General features: G+C 62.9%; 2 protein-coding genes across 8 annotated transcripts; one reads left to right on the top strand and one right to left on the bottom strand.

The window, feature by feature from the left end:
• Positions 1 to 1,353: 1,353 nt before the first annotated feature.
• RFNG (RFNG O-fucosylpeptide 3-beta-N-acetylglucosaminyltransferase) lies at positions 1,354 to 5,685 on the bottom strand. The gene is made up of 8 exons (XM_082603053.1): positions 5,368 to 5,685; positions 4,657 to 4,705; positions 3,990 to 4,092; positions 3,704 to 3,857; positions 3,314 to 3,402; positions 3,058 to 3,223; positions 2,399 to 2,484; positions 1,354 to 2,325 (listed from the first exon to the last, which is right to left on the bottom strand). Exons 1-8 carry the CDS (start codon positions 5,647 to 5,649, stop codon positions 2,244 to 2,246), a joined length of 1,011 nt encoding a protein of 336 aa, XP_082459179.1. The 5' UTR covers positions 5,650 to 5,685; the 3' UTR covers positions 1,354 to 2,243.
• A 42-nt stretch (positions 5,686 to 5,727) lies between these two features.
• GPS1 (G protein pathway suppressor 1) lies at positions 5,728 to 11,069 on the top strand. 7 transcript variants are annotated; one of them, XM_082603004.1, is made up of 14 exons: positions 5,728 to 5,821; positions 6,699 to 6,791; positions 7,296 to 7,477; positions 7,917 to 8,081; positions 8,343 to 8,478; positions 8,581 to 8,658; positions 8,841 to 8,898; positions 9,337 to 9,422; positions 9,620 to 9,714; positions 9,823 to 9,928; positions 10,009 to 10,089; positions 10,173 to 10,310; positions 10,381 to 10,515; positions 10,598 to 11,069. In XM_082603004.1, exons 1-14 carry the CDS (start codon positions 5,789 to 5,791, stop codon positions 10,670 to 10,672), a joined length of 1,461 nt encoding a protein of 486 aa, XP_082459130.1. In that variant the 5' UTR covers positions 5,728 to 5,788; the 3' UTR covers positions 10,673 to 11,069. The 7 variants fall into 7 exon arrangements, with proteins under 7 accessions (XP_082459130.1, XP_082459129.1, XP_082459128.1 ...); XM_082603003.1 differs by having other exon boundaries at positions 8,838 to 8,898; XM_082603007.1 differs by lacking the exon at positions 5,728 to 5,821 and adding an exon at positions 5,923 to 6,201.
• Positions 11,070 to 11,303: the final 234 nt, after the last annotated feature.

Raw genomic sequence — 11,303 nt, 5'->3', positions numbered from 1 at the left:
AGGTGTTGATTTTGGGGTTACAAATAAGTTTTATCATGTGGGTGAATTTGGAAACACAGAATCTGCAAATAACGAGGATTGACTTTTGATCCCCTCAAAGTAAGCCCATACCCATCAGTGGTTATGCCCCATACACCCCAACTTTCCCCAGCCCTGGGGAGCTGGTCCATTTTGCAGGTCACCATTCCTCTGTGCTTGCTCAGTGCCTGGCATGCAATGACATGGGATGGCCTGATGCTGAGTAAACAGTTGTCCAAAAAAATGTTAGATGGAGGGCCAAGTACACACAATTTAATTTTGAACCTTAATTAACAAAAATTTTAACTTTGATTATACATCTATTATATGTCTACTATACGACATATTTTGTTATTTGTAAAATAACAAAAAGTGGGAAGAGAAAAAAATTTTTTATCAATTTTTGCACTTTTCAGGGACAATCACATAAACATTTTGGTGTGTTTCCTTCCAGGCTTTTTTCTCTCAGAACAATAAATGGACCGCCCACTTGGGCAGATCATGCAGCCTCAGCGTGCTAGCCAATCCCACCTCCCCTTAGATGGTGCTGGGGGGATGGGGGTGCCTATTCCTCTGGACCTGGTGAGGGAGGAGTCTGTGCCTCCGAGGTGGTCGAGCCTGGAGATCCAGACCTGAGGTGGCTCCAGCTGGGGGAGGGGCAATTTGGTCCAACTGATGCTGTCCTGGGTCTGTGCTGTGTGGATGCCCCAATGGGCTGCGGTCTGGGAGGCTCAGTGTGTGTCTAGGTCTCAGGGGCTGTTACACATTCACTTCTGGGAATGTGAGGGGAGGTGACTGCTGAGCACGGACAGTTCCCGGTGACCTGCCATCAACCTCTCTCCAAGGGACCTTGGTTCGACCACTCAGCCCATGCTGACTCCAACCTGCTTACTGGGAATTGCTGGCCTGCCCTACACACACACACCACACACACACCCCTGCCCACACATACACAGCCACACACGTTCGTACCCACATGCATACGTTTACACAGAAATTCCCACATACACACATGCACACGTGCTCACCCATGCACATGCACACATACATGTACACGTCTGTGCATGCAGGCACACACGCTAGTTCCACAGTGTGCTGAAAAAGCAAGCATGACACTCAGGCGGTCTGCCTCATACTCTTCAACTCACACTGAAGAGCCCAGTGGGCAGCTTAAGGCTTGGCTGCACTGGCAGTCCCCTAAGGAACGCAGATCTGCCTGGCGTGGAGCTGGTCTGGGGCAGAGCCTTCAGGGGGAGGAACTGGATGCTGTGTGGTCCTATCCGGAGCTGAGCTGCCAGGTGCCACTGGTTAATTAAGACAATGACCAACAGAGAGTAACAATCAAAGCTTTATTCACTCGTTGCAATAGCAGAGCAAGAGACCAGAAGGCAGGCGCTGGCTCCCCTTGTTCTGTTTCCTCCTCCCATGGAAAGGCACCGTCGAGGTCAAGGTGGGTCAGCTGGTGGGATGGGGATGCCTCACTGCAGAGAGGGCCCCACACAAAAGGCTCCTGCTGTTTCATGGACTTGGGGCTCAGGGTGGAGGAAGGGAGGACAAGTACTGAGCAATGAGTCAGAGTGGAGAAAAGTTCAAGTTCCCTCAGTAAGAACCCCTTGGCCGACGGCCCCCAAGAAGGTGGCCTCTGAATGGAGATGCCCTGGCTAGCAGTAAGCTGTGCCCAAGAGCACAGCTAGCCAGAGGGCCTGCATCCTTGAGTGCGGCTCCCCTCAGAAACAGAGAAGCCCCGTCTGGCCTCCAAAGCCTGGTGTGGGGAGGGCGGCTTCCCAAGAGAACGGAGGGTGAAGCATCTGCAGTCACCTTTGCTAAGCTGCAGCATCTCACACATGACCCTGGCCTGGAGTCCCCTCTCCCAACAGGTGAGGGGAGCAGGACGGAGCCCTGGGAGTCAGATGTCAGCCCCCTCCCAGGCCTCCAGACCCTAGGGTGAGACCCTTCTGTGAGAGCTGGGGCTGGGCCCCTGGGCAGGCACACAGCGCTGTCCTCCTCTCCCACAGTGCCAGGTCACCCGGGCCTGCCCGGGGCTGTGAGGAGGCCTCCAGGCCAGCTGGAGTATTTGCTGGGCGCCCGTATCTCCCTGGATGAGGCCGTGGCCGTGGCCGCCTGGAGCCCAGGAGGGGAAAGCACTGTTCCTGCTCCCTCAGGCAGGCGTCGCCCACTTGCACCTGGGGCAGAGCCAGAGGCATATTTGGGTCGGACGTTGAGGTTCACCGAGAGGCGAGGTCACTCTGCTTCTGCACAGGACACCAGTCCGTGTCCGGGTAAAGAAGGCAGTGGACAGACTTAAACCTGGAAGGGAAGTGGGAGTCAGGCTGCAAGATGGGTGGGCTGGCCCCAGCACTCCTCCCCACTGCTGGCTCACCGCGTGGGGTCCTGCTGCAGGCTGAAGCCTCCGGCCACGTTCACCACATTATGTGGGTTCTCAGGACCCCCGTAGCTCAAGGTGACCTGGGAGAGAGGAGGAGGGAGAGTCACTCTCCAGGCCAGTGCCTCCCACCCCGTCCTTCACAGGAGATACCACTCGGCCTCCTGGTTCCCTAGCGCGCCCCACTCAGCGCTCTCAGGGCAGGCTCAGGAACAGCACTGAAGAATGATGGGGGCTGAGAGGCGTGGCCAGCACAGAAGACACCTCAGGGAGGTGGCTGGCACACGTGTAGGGGAGAGAGGTCCCCAACTCCCTGCCCAAAGCTGATCCCTCTCCCTGGGCCAGGTCTGTGACTCCTGTTGCCCCTGAACCACTGCCCATGGCCTGGGTGCCCTGGGCCCACCCGCCTGGGAAGGCGCAGCAGCTGTTCTTTACAAAAGAACCTCCACGTGAGCCTGGGAGCCCCCTACAGCCAGGACCCTGGGTCACAGCAGCCAGGGTCCAGGGTCCACAGCAACTTTGCCGCAGCGCTGGAACCCACCCCCGCCCTGAGCCCTTGTTCAGCCGGGAGCCCATCTGGGTGCTGGGGAGCCAGGTGGGGGCAGGGGCCCGAGGCAGGGACACCTGCGGAGGCAGCAGGGGCCCAGCGCGCTTACCTGCTGGAGCAGGGTGTCAGGCGGCAGCCTCTGCAGGCTCTCCAGGTGGGAGTGGAACAGCGAGCTGTGCAGCAGCCGGGCGCCCAGCAGCCCCTCCACAATGTAGCCCACCGTGCAGTCGTCCGGCAGCCGCACCCGTTCGGCTGTGCTCATGAAACTGCCCAGGCTGGGGAGCGGAGGTGGGGACAGGTCAGCGCCTCCCCAGCCCTGGGCAGCTCCACCTGCGGCAGCCAGCGCCTGCCTGGCCTGCACTCACCTGGCCCATGGGCTCATCTTGAGTGCAAGGCCTCTGCTCAAGCAGAACCCGGCTCCTCCGGTAGCAAACCAGAACTTGACCGTGGTCACCTGAAGGGAAGGGAGCCACCAGTCAGGTCTCTTCACCCCAACTCTTCACCTGGGCACTCCAAGGGTCATCCTTAAGCTGTTCCTTAATGACTCCCTGGTTAATTGGCAGAAGCTTTCCAGGGCACAAGGGCACCGGGGCTTCCACAGCCCAGTTGCCTGTGGCCCCAGCCCCTCCCGCAGCCCCACCTCACTTACCCCAGTTCCTGAAACACTGCATCTGGGTGGATCGGGCACCTGTCCCAGCCCTTCCCTGCTGGGGTCTCCATGTTCTCAGCTGCCCCTCCCCGGCCCCAGCACTCACGGTTCCACCTCCTTGGACCCTCTCGGTAGCCTCAATGGGGTGGTCCAGGCTGGGTCGCCCCAGGTAGACGTCCTGGCTGGGTGAGAAGGTGGACAGCAGCTGTAGCAGGCCTTCGGGATTTACGTAGTTGTCATCGTCCACATGGCAGAACCACCTGGGAACGTGCAGTCTCTGGAGCGAGCCGGGCCCAGGGGGTGGGGGTTGGGGAGCCCCTGGCCCAGGTGGGGGCCCGGACTCTCACTCAGCCCTGGGGTCTCCAGGGGGCACGGGCGTGGCCACCACATACTTGCGTCCAGACTCAATGAACTTGTCGTATTCCACTGACATCTTGCAGCACAGAGCCTGGCGTGTGTGCACGGCTGAGCAGTTGGTGTTGACGACATGGCTGCCTGCTCATTGGAGAGAAGGAAGCATGAGGGCTGGAGTGAGGCCCGCTGCCAGCCCACCCCACTGAAGTTGGGCAAAATGTGGCTAGCTGGTCGGCACAGGGCCTGTCCTGTTCAAGGCCGGGAAGTCGGACCCAATCACAGCTCTGTCTTGACCTTCTTCAGCTGATCCTGTTGCTGCCCTCCGAGATCTGGGCAGATGACAACCACTTGGAATCTCATGGGAGAAAACCCACCAGGAAATAGGACTGGGGCGGGACCACACTGCTCTGGGCAGGACTGGAAAGGATGGTTCCCTGCTGGCCCATCTTCAGGGGACATGACTCCAGCCAGAGGCCCTGGGAAGTCGGCCAGTGGCTGAGGGAGGCAGAACGTGGCTGGTGGGGGGGGTGCCCTGGACTCCAGGCTCTGTCCTCTACCAGCTGTGTAACCTTGGGCAGGTGCCTTAACACCTCCCGACTCCGGGCCTTTGTACACAGCAGGGGTCCATGTGGCACTGAACCAAGGGATAGCTGAGAAGGAGGCCCTCGGACACGCCAGCAGGGCTGGGCTGGGGAGGGCACTCACCTTCCTGGAGCTGTAGCTCAGGGTCATCCCCGTCGGTAAAGATGAACGTCTATAGAGAAATAGCCTGTGAGGTTTCAGGAGGCACCTCCCAGGGACTCTGGGCCTGGCAGGGCCTTGGCCCTGTGAGCAAGGGTGAAGCTGGAGAGGCAAGGGTGGGCTTGGACGGGATGGGGTCCAGGAGAAGGGAGGGCGGTGTCCCAGTGACAGCGTGCTAGTACCCTCAGCATCCCCAGTGCTGCTGGGGCCAGGCTTGCTCTTGCTGGAGGAGTTTCTGTGGTCTCAGCCCAGTGTCAGCTGGGGAAACCCACCCAAGACTGGAGCCCGAGAAAGGACAGGAAAGGGTGGGCACTGAGGGTCCTGGGTCCCTGCATACTCAGGCCTGGGGCCTGACTGCCATGCTAGGGACACAGCGGTGGGTAGGGGGTCCTGGGGTGGTTATCCTGGGTGGGGTCCAGGGCGGGGTTGCAGTTTGGGGATGAGGGAGCGGGGTCCCAAGGCAAGGATGCCGAGGTAGGAGTCCCGGGTGGAGGATCCTGGCGGTGGAGGTCCTGAGAGCGGAGTCCGAGGGGCGGCTGTGCCGGGACTAGGGATGGGGGAAGTCCCGGGCCCGGGGTCCCAAGGTCAGGAATTCGGGGAGCTGAGATCTCGGGGCATGGGAGGGTGCCGGGGACGGGGGTCCCGGGGTCCGCGGGGTCTCGGGACGGGGCCCACCTGCCGTCGGGCCCGGGAGATCCAGGTGCGCAGTAGCAGCCCCAGGCGCGGCCCGTGGTTCTTCCGGGTGGTCTTGACCGCGATGAAGACGTCGTCGGGCCGCAGGCGGGGGGCGGTGGCGGGCCGGGCAGGGGGAGCGCGTGGGCCGGGGCCGGGGGCCGGGGCCCGGGTCGGGGCCGGCGCGGGAGCGCGGGGTAGCGGCAGTGGCAGCAGCAGCAGCGCGGCCAGGGCCGCGGCCAGCGCGAGGCAGGCCCGGCACAGCGCCCCCCGCGCGCGGCTCATGCGGCCGCGGGACCCGCGGTCACCGCCCGGCCAGGCGCGCCGCGGCCCCTTTAAGAGCCGCCCCGCCCACGCCACGACCCGGAAGCGGCGGCTGCGCTGCCCCGGAAGTGAACGGCGCGCCGCGGCGGGGTGGGCGAAGATGCCGTTGCCGGTTCAGGTGTTTAACTTGCAGGTAACGAGCCGCGGCCGGCGGCCCCCCCGCGCTCCCGCCGCTGGGCCGGAGCGGGGCCGGCCGTGCGCACCCCCCCGCGCGGCGTCCTCCCTGCACCCGGGCTCCGGCCGCAGCGTCCCGCCCGTCGGCCCCGGCAGCCCGGCAGGCCCGGCGCGCTAACGCTCTCTCTCCTTCAGCAGCCAGCCAGCTCTATGTCAGGGTCGGGGGGTGCAGAGAGTCAGGACAGAATGCGGGGTGGCCCGGCCCCCCGCGCGGCCGCGTCGTCAGTGGCAGATGTGCACTGCGCCCCTCCCAGCGGTAGGTCAGAGCTCTTCCTGCCGGGCACGGCCGGGGACTTCAGCCTGAGCGCCAGCCTGTCGGCCTGTACGCTGCTTTATGAGGTACCTTCCAGGACAGGGGCCGGGACCAGCCCGCACGCCCGCCGGGCCGCGCAGGGCGCCCGGGCGCCCCCCTCTCGCCTCCCGGTCCATCAGCGGTACTCGCCCGGCGCTGCGGCTCCGGCTGCTCAGCCGCGCCTGGGTCGAGGTCGCCCGTATTTTCCCTATGGCTCGGAGGAGGCTGCGTCAGGACGGTGGCTGGGAGCACGTAGGGACCCTCTGGGGTCCCTGGGTAGTGGTCTTTCGGCTCTGGTTCCCGCCCCACAGATGGGCCATCACGGTCGGGCTGAGCGTTCTGCTCTTGAGCCAACAGTCTCGTTAGGAGCCCCCTCTCTGATGTGGCGGCGCTGGACTTGGCGGGCAGTGGGGAGGGGCTCGGGGGACAGGATCCCACCCGCCCGGGAGATGGAGGGCAGAGCTGAGCTGGGGCACAGTGAGGGTCACTCGCCCTCCCTGGGCGTCCCCTGCTCGAGGTGCCAAGGTGCTGGCCCGTGTTGCAGGGGGCCGTGGAGCCTATGCAGATTGATGTGGACCCCCAGGAGGACCCGCAGAACGCGCCCGATGTCAACTACGTTGTGGAGAACCCCACCCTGGTACGGAGCCTGGCGGGCACTCCTGGGGCGTCGGGGACTGTTTGGGGGTGTCAGTCCTGCTGGGAGGTCCAGGCTAGGCTCCTCACTCCCACCGCATCTTTTTCTGACTCAGAAACTTTTAGGGTTTCTAGTTGCGCGCTTATAATGGGTTGCTAGTCGGTTCCCGACCCTGCACCTGCTTCTCCCCCACACGGAGGAGCCCTGTGTGCCAGGCCACCCTGCAGGTCGAGTCTCACTGCGAGGACAGGTCTTCCTTGGGACCCAGCCTGAGAAGCACTGTCTCCTCACTGCTCAGTTTGGTGACTGGCTGCCCATGTGGCTCTGGCTGTTCACCCCCCAGGGCAGAGATTTACTCCAGAGGCCCTTGCACTGGCCCATCCCGAGTGGCCTTTCATCAGCCCCTGGACAGTGGTTTATTTGGTGCCCACATGCCACTACTCCTGACTCACTGGCTGGGGCTTGAGGTCTAGGGTCCCAGCTTGCACAATCCACCCCCGCCCCCAGGATCTGGAGCAGTACGCGGCCAGCTACAGTGGCCTGATGCGTATCGAACGACTGCAGTTCATTGCTGACCACTGCCCCCCGCTGCGGGTGGAGGCCCTGAAGATGGCCCTGTCCTTCGTGCAGAGGACCTTCAACGTGGACATGTACGAGGAGATCCACCGCAAGCTCCTGGAGGCTGCCAGGTGAGGCCAGGGCTCAATGAGGTGCGGCAGGGATTGCGTGTGCTATATGGCCAGCCTGGGCAAGGGCCTTCCCTGTGCTCCTGCAGTGCCTGGCCCCGTGACACAGTGATCTGGTTTTCTTGTTGAAAAGCCAGGAGGAGCAGAAACGGCCCAACGGGCTAGACTCTCAGTCTCCTCGCTGAGAATTCAGGCTCCCTCCACATGTGCATGCGTGTGCACTTCCAACACTGAGCAGAGCCTGTGGAGACAGCAGCGTGCTTTTTGCTTCTCAGCACGGCTGTGTGACTTATTTCTCGCGGGGCTCTCCCGCCAGGCTGCGGGCCCCTGCTGTCACCACTGCCCCTGTGCCAACTGGGCGCCCTCCCGATGGGGGTGAGGGCCGCTGGGAGGCAGCTGCCCCCCCTGCACACGGGCCCCTAATGGCCAGGTCCTCCCTCAGGGAGCTGCAGAATGCACCTGACGCCATCCCTGAGAGTGGTGTGGAGCCCCCACCCTTGGACACGGCCTGGGTGGAGGCCACGCGGAAGAAGGCCTTGCTGAAGCTGGAGAAGCTGGACACAGATCTGAAGAACTACAAGGGCAATTCTATCAAGGAGAGCATCAGGTGTGCCCAGGAGCTGGGGGGTGGGCTCCATCAAGGAGAGCGTCAGGTGTGCCCAGGAGCTGGGGGGCGGGCTCCATCAAGGAGAGCGTCAGGTGTGCCCAGGGGACTGGGGGGCGGGCTCCATCAAGGAGAGCGTCAGGTGTGCCCAGGGGACTGGGGGGCGGGCTCCATCAGAGGGAGCATCAGGTGCACCCTTGGGGTGGGGACTTGGGCAGCCAGGCCCATGGACCGACCGGTGTCCACTTGCGGCCGGACCCACAGGCGTGGCCATGACGACCTGGGTGACCACTATCTGGACTGTGGGGACCTTAGCAACGCCCTCAAGTGTTACTCCCGGGCCCGGGACTACTGCACCAGCGCCAAGCACGTCATTAACATGTGCCTCAACGTCATCAAGGTGGGCCCTGGGGTGGGTGGCATGGGAGGGGGGCATAGGGCAGCAATGCCCGTGGGCCAGGAGGGGGCGCGCCAGGCTGAGTGCATTCCACCTGCCCACCAGGTCAGTGTCTACTTGCAGAATTGGTCTCACGTGCTGAGCTATGTCAGCAAGGCCGAGTCCACCCCGGAAATTGCCGAGGTAATGATGGCTCTGTGCCCCTTGGAACTTGCCCCAGGATCCCTGACCACTCCTAGCCCTGGTGGGCCTTGTCCTCCTGGAGTCTGCCTCTGTTGCTCTTAGGGTGGGGCTGGGTGCCTGGGGGTTGATGAAGGTATGGAGGGCGGGGGGTTGCTCACATGTGCGACCTTCTCCTGCAGCAGCGTGGGGAGCGTGACACCCAGACTCAGGCCATCCTCACCAAGCTCAAGTGTGCAGCAGGTGAGGGCCCTGAGGCACAGGGGCAGGAGGGCACCCCAGGTGACCTCATCCCAGCCAGGGAAACGCACAAGTCCCACACCTATGCTGTACCTGACACCTACCCGGCTCAGGTCCCCCTTGGGGAGGCTAGGGAGTGGTGACCAGTGGTTGGGAGTAGAGGCAGTGCCTTCTGACAGCTGCTGCCATGGCTGGTTGCCCCTGCTCCCACCCCTACCCCGTCAGCTGAACAGCTCGGGTGCCCTTTGCAATAGGAATAGCAGCTGCTCAGCCTCCCTGGGCGCCTGGTTCACGGAGAGCACTGCCGATGCTCACTGGCGAGGGTACTTCTCACTTGCCAGTGTTTCTGTCCCAGGCGCGTGCCCACTGATGGCCCCACAGGGCCCTGGCAGCTTCCTCTGGATGCCGGGCTTCATCCTTTTTCTCCCTGCCCCACCCCAGGCCTGGCTGAGTTGGCTGCACGCAAGTACAAGCAGGCTGCCAAGTGCTTCCTGCTGGCTTCCTTCGATCACTGCGACTTCCCCGAGGTGAGGGGCGTGAGGGTCTCTGGGGAGGAGAACTTCACTGGGGCTTGGGAAGCAGGGTGAGGGCTCGAGAGTTGGGCTTTCTGTTGGGCGGTCACCCCGAGTGGGTGGTGGGTGAGGTAGGGTGGATCCAGCCCAGGCTTCCGTACTGACTGCCAGTGATCCCAGGACTCTGACCCATCTCCCTTCTTGCTCCTCAGCTGCTCTCCCCCAGCAACGTGGCCGTGTACGGTGGCCTGTGCGCCTTGGCCACCTTTGACCGGCAGGAGCTGCAGCGCAATGTCATCTCCAGCAGGTGGGTGGAAGGTGGGGTACTGGGCACTGCAGCCCTGCTCCTGTGCCCCCAGCCACCTTCAGGCGGGTGGGCAGGCAGGGCTGGCTCTGAGGAGTCTGGCATCTGCAGCTCCTTCAAGTTGTTCTTGGAGCTGGAACCACAGGTTCGGGACATTATCTTCAAATTCTATGAGTCCAAGTATGCCTCGTGCCTGAAGATGCTGGACGAGATGAAGGTGAGGGGCCTGGCCTGGCTTGGAGGTGGGCGAGTGCGGAAGGCCCGGGACAGCTGTCCCTGACTGGCTCTCCTCGCCAGGACAACCTGCTCCTAGACATGTACCTGGCCCCCCACGTCAGGACCCTGTACACGCAGATCCGCAACCGGGCCCTCATCCAGGTAAACGCAGGGGCAGAGGCTGAGGCCGAGGCAGGGTGCTATGGATGTGTCTGCGGGTAGCTCATGTCCCCTTTGCTCTGCAGTATTTCAGCCCCTACGTGTCAGCTGACATGCGCAAGATGGCCATGGCCTTCAACACCACAGTGGCGGCGCTGGAGGATGAGCTGACGCAGCTCATCCTGGAGGGACTCATCAACGCCCGCATCGACTCCCACAGCAAGGTGGCCAGCCTCAGGACTGTGGGGTGTGGGAGGGAGACCCTGGGCCCCACTGAGCCCTGCACCTCCACAGATCCTATATGCCCGGGACGTGGATCAGCGCAGCACCACCTTCGAGAAGTCTCTGCTGATGGGCAAGGAGTTCCAGCGCCGTGCCAAAGCCATGATCCTGAGGGCGGCTGTGCTACGCAACCAGATCCATGTCAAGGTGCGGGCAGGGGGGCCCTGGGGTTGGGGGGATGGGATGGGCACACGCACCCCTCTGGGCTAAATGGCTGTCTCCACTGCAGTCCCCTCCCCGGGAAGGGAGCCAAGGGGAGCTGACGCCGGCCAACAGCCAGTCCCGGATGAGCACCAACATGTGAGGGCACCATCGGCCTCCAGGATGGTCTGCACACCTCCCACCCTGCCCCGCCCCCCACCCTCGGACTCCTGGGCCTCCCATCTGCTCCAGCAGCACTTCCAGAGGTGTTGCCTATGGCCCACTTGTAGGGGCCTGGCTGCTGGCTGACGCTAGCCCTCAGACCCCTGCCTGGGCTTCCATGTGCCCAGATTCTTGTGCCCCCCCTCCCCCTTGCTGCACCCTGTGCTGGGGGCACTGGGGAGGAGGTGGGCTTTCCTGGAAGGAGAGGCCTGCTGGGCTCACCCACGTGGCACCCGGGGCCCCCACCTGGCAGCACTGTCTCCCAGCCTCCATGTTGTGTCATTTGGGGTTGTAGCATTGTTGAATCTTAGTCCATTAAAGGGCAGCCTGAGAACAGCCCCTTGCACCACTCCTTCCTGTCTCCATGGGGCCCCCTGGCCCAGTCCCCACCTCCTTGGGCTCCCCTTACTCACATTCCACTTGGCTTTGCAGGGCTGAGGCCAGTGCATGGCCCTCCTTTAAGGTCTCCATGGTTAAGAAGATGAAGGCAGGAGGTGCCTTGCTCATTTCCCCTGTTGTGAGGTCCCTATTGACCCCAACGACACTCAGGTCTCAAAGAACCTGAGTGGGAA

This window comes from Mesoplodon mirus, assembly GCF_964341445.2.
Source record: "Mesoplodon mirus genome assembly, chromosome: 18".
Lineage (NCBI taxonomy): Eukaryota > Metazoa > Chordata > Mammalia > Artiodactyla > Ziphiidae > Mesoplodon > Mesoplodon mirus.
The sequence above is the reverse complement of the archived record's forward strand: the minus strand, read 5'-3'. Positions and strand labels throughout refer to the sequence as shown.

What these genes read in the sequence shown, in the direction of transcription:
- GPS1 (XM_082603005.1), top strand. Translation starts at nt 6,013, where the DNA reads ATGTCAGGGTCGGGGGGTGCAGAGAGTCAGGACAGAATGCGGGGTGGC. An exon ending in CCTGTACGCTGCTTTATGAG is followed by an intron (nt 6,202 to 6,698) that starts GTACCTTCCAGG and finishes CCCGTGTTGCAG; the next exon opens with GGGGCCGTGGAGCCTATGCA. An exon ending in TCTATCAAGGAGAGCATCAG is followed by an intron (nt 8,082 to 8,342) that starts GTGTGCCCAGGA and finishes CCGGACCCACAG; the next exon opens with GCGTGGCCATGACGACCTGG.
- RFNG (XM_082603053.1), bottom strand. Translation starts at nt 5,649, where the DNA reads ATGAGCCGCGCGCGGGGGGCGCTGTGCCGGGCCTGCCTCGCGCTGGCC. An exon ending in TGAGCTACAGCTCCAGGAAG is followed by an intron (nt 4,093 to 4,656) that starts GTGAGTGCCCTC and finishes TCCAATGAGCAG; the next exon opens with GCAGCCATGTCGTCAACACC. An exon ending in CTGCAGCAGGACCCCACGCG is followed by an intron (nt 2,326 to 2,398) that starts GTGAGCCAGCAG and finishes CTTCCCTTCCAG; the next exon opens with GTTTAAGTCTGTCCACTGCC.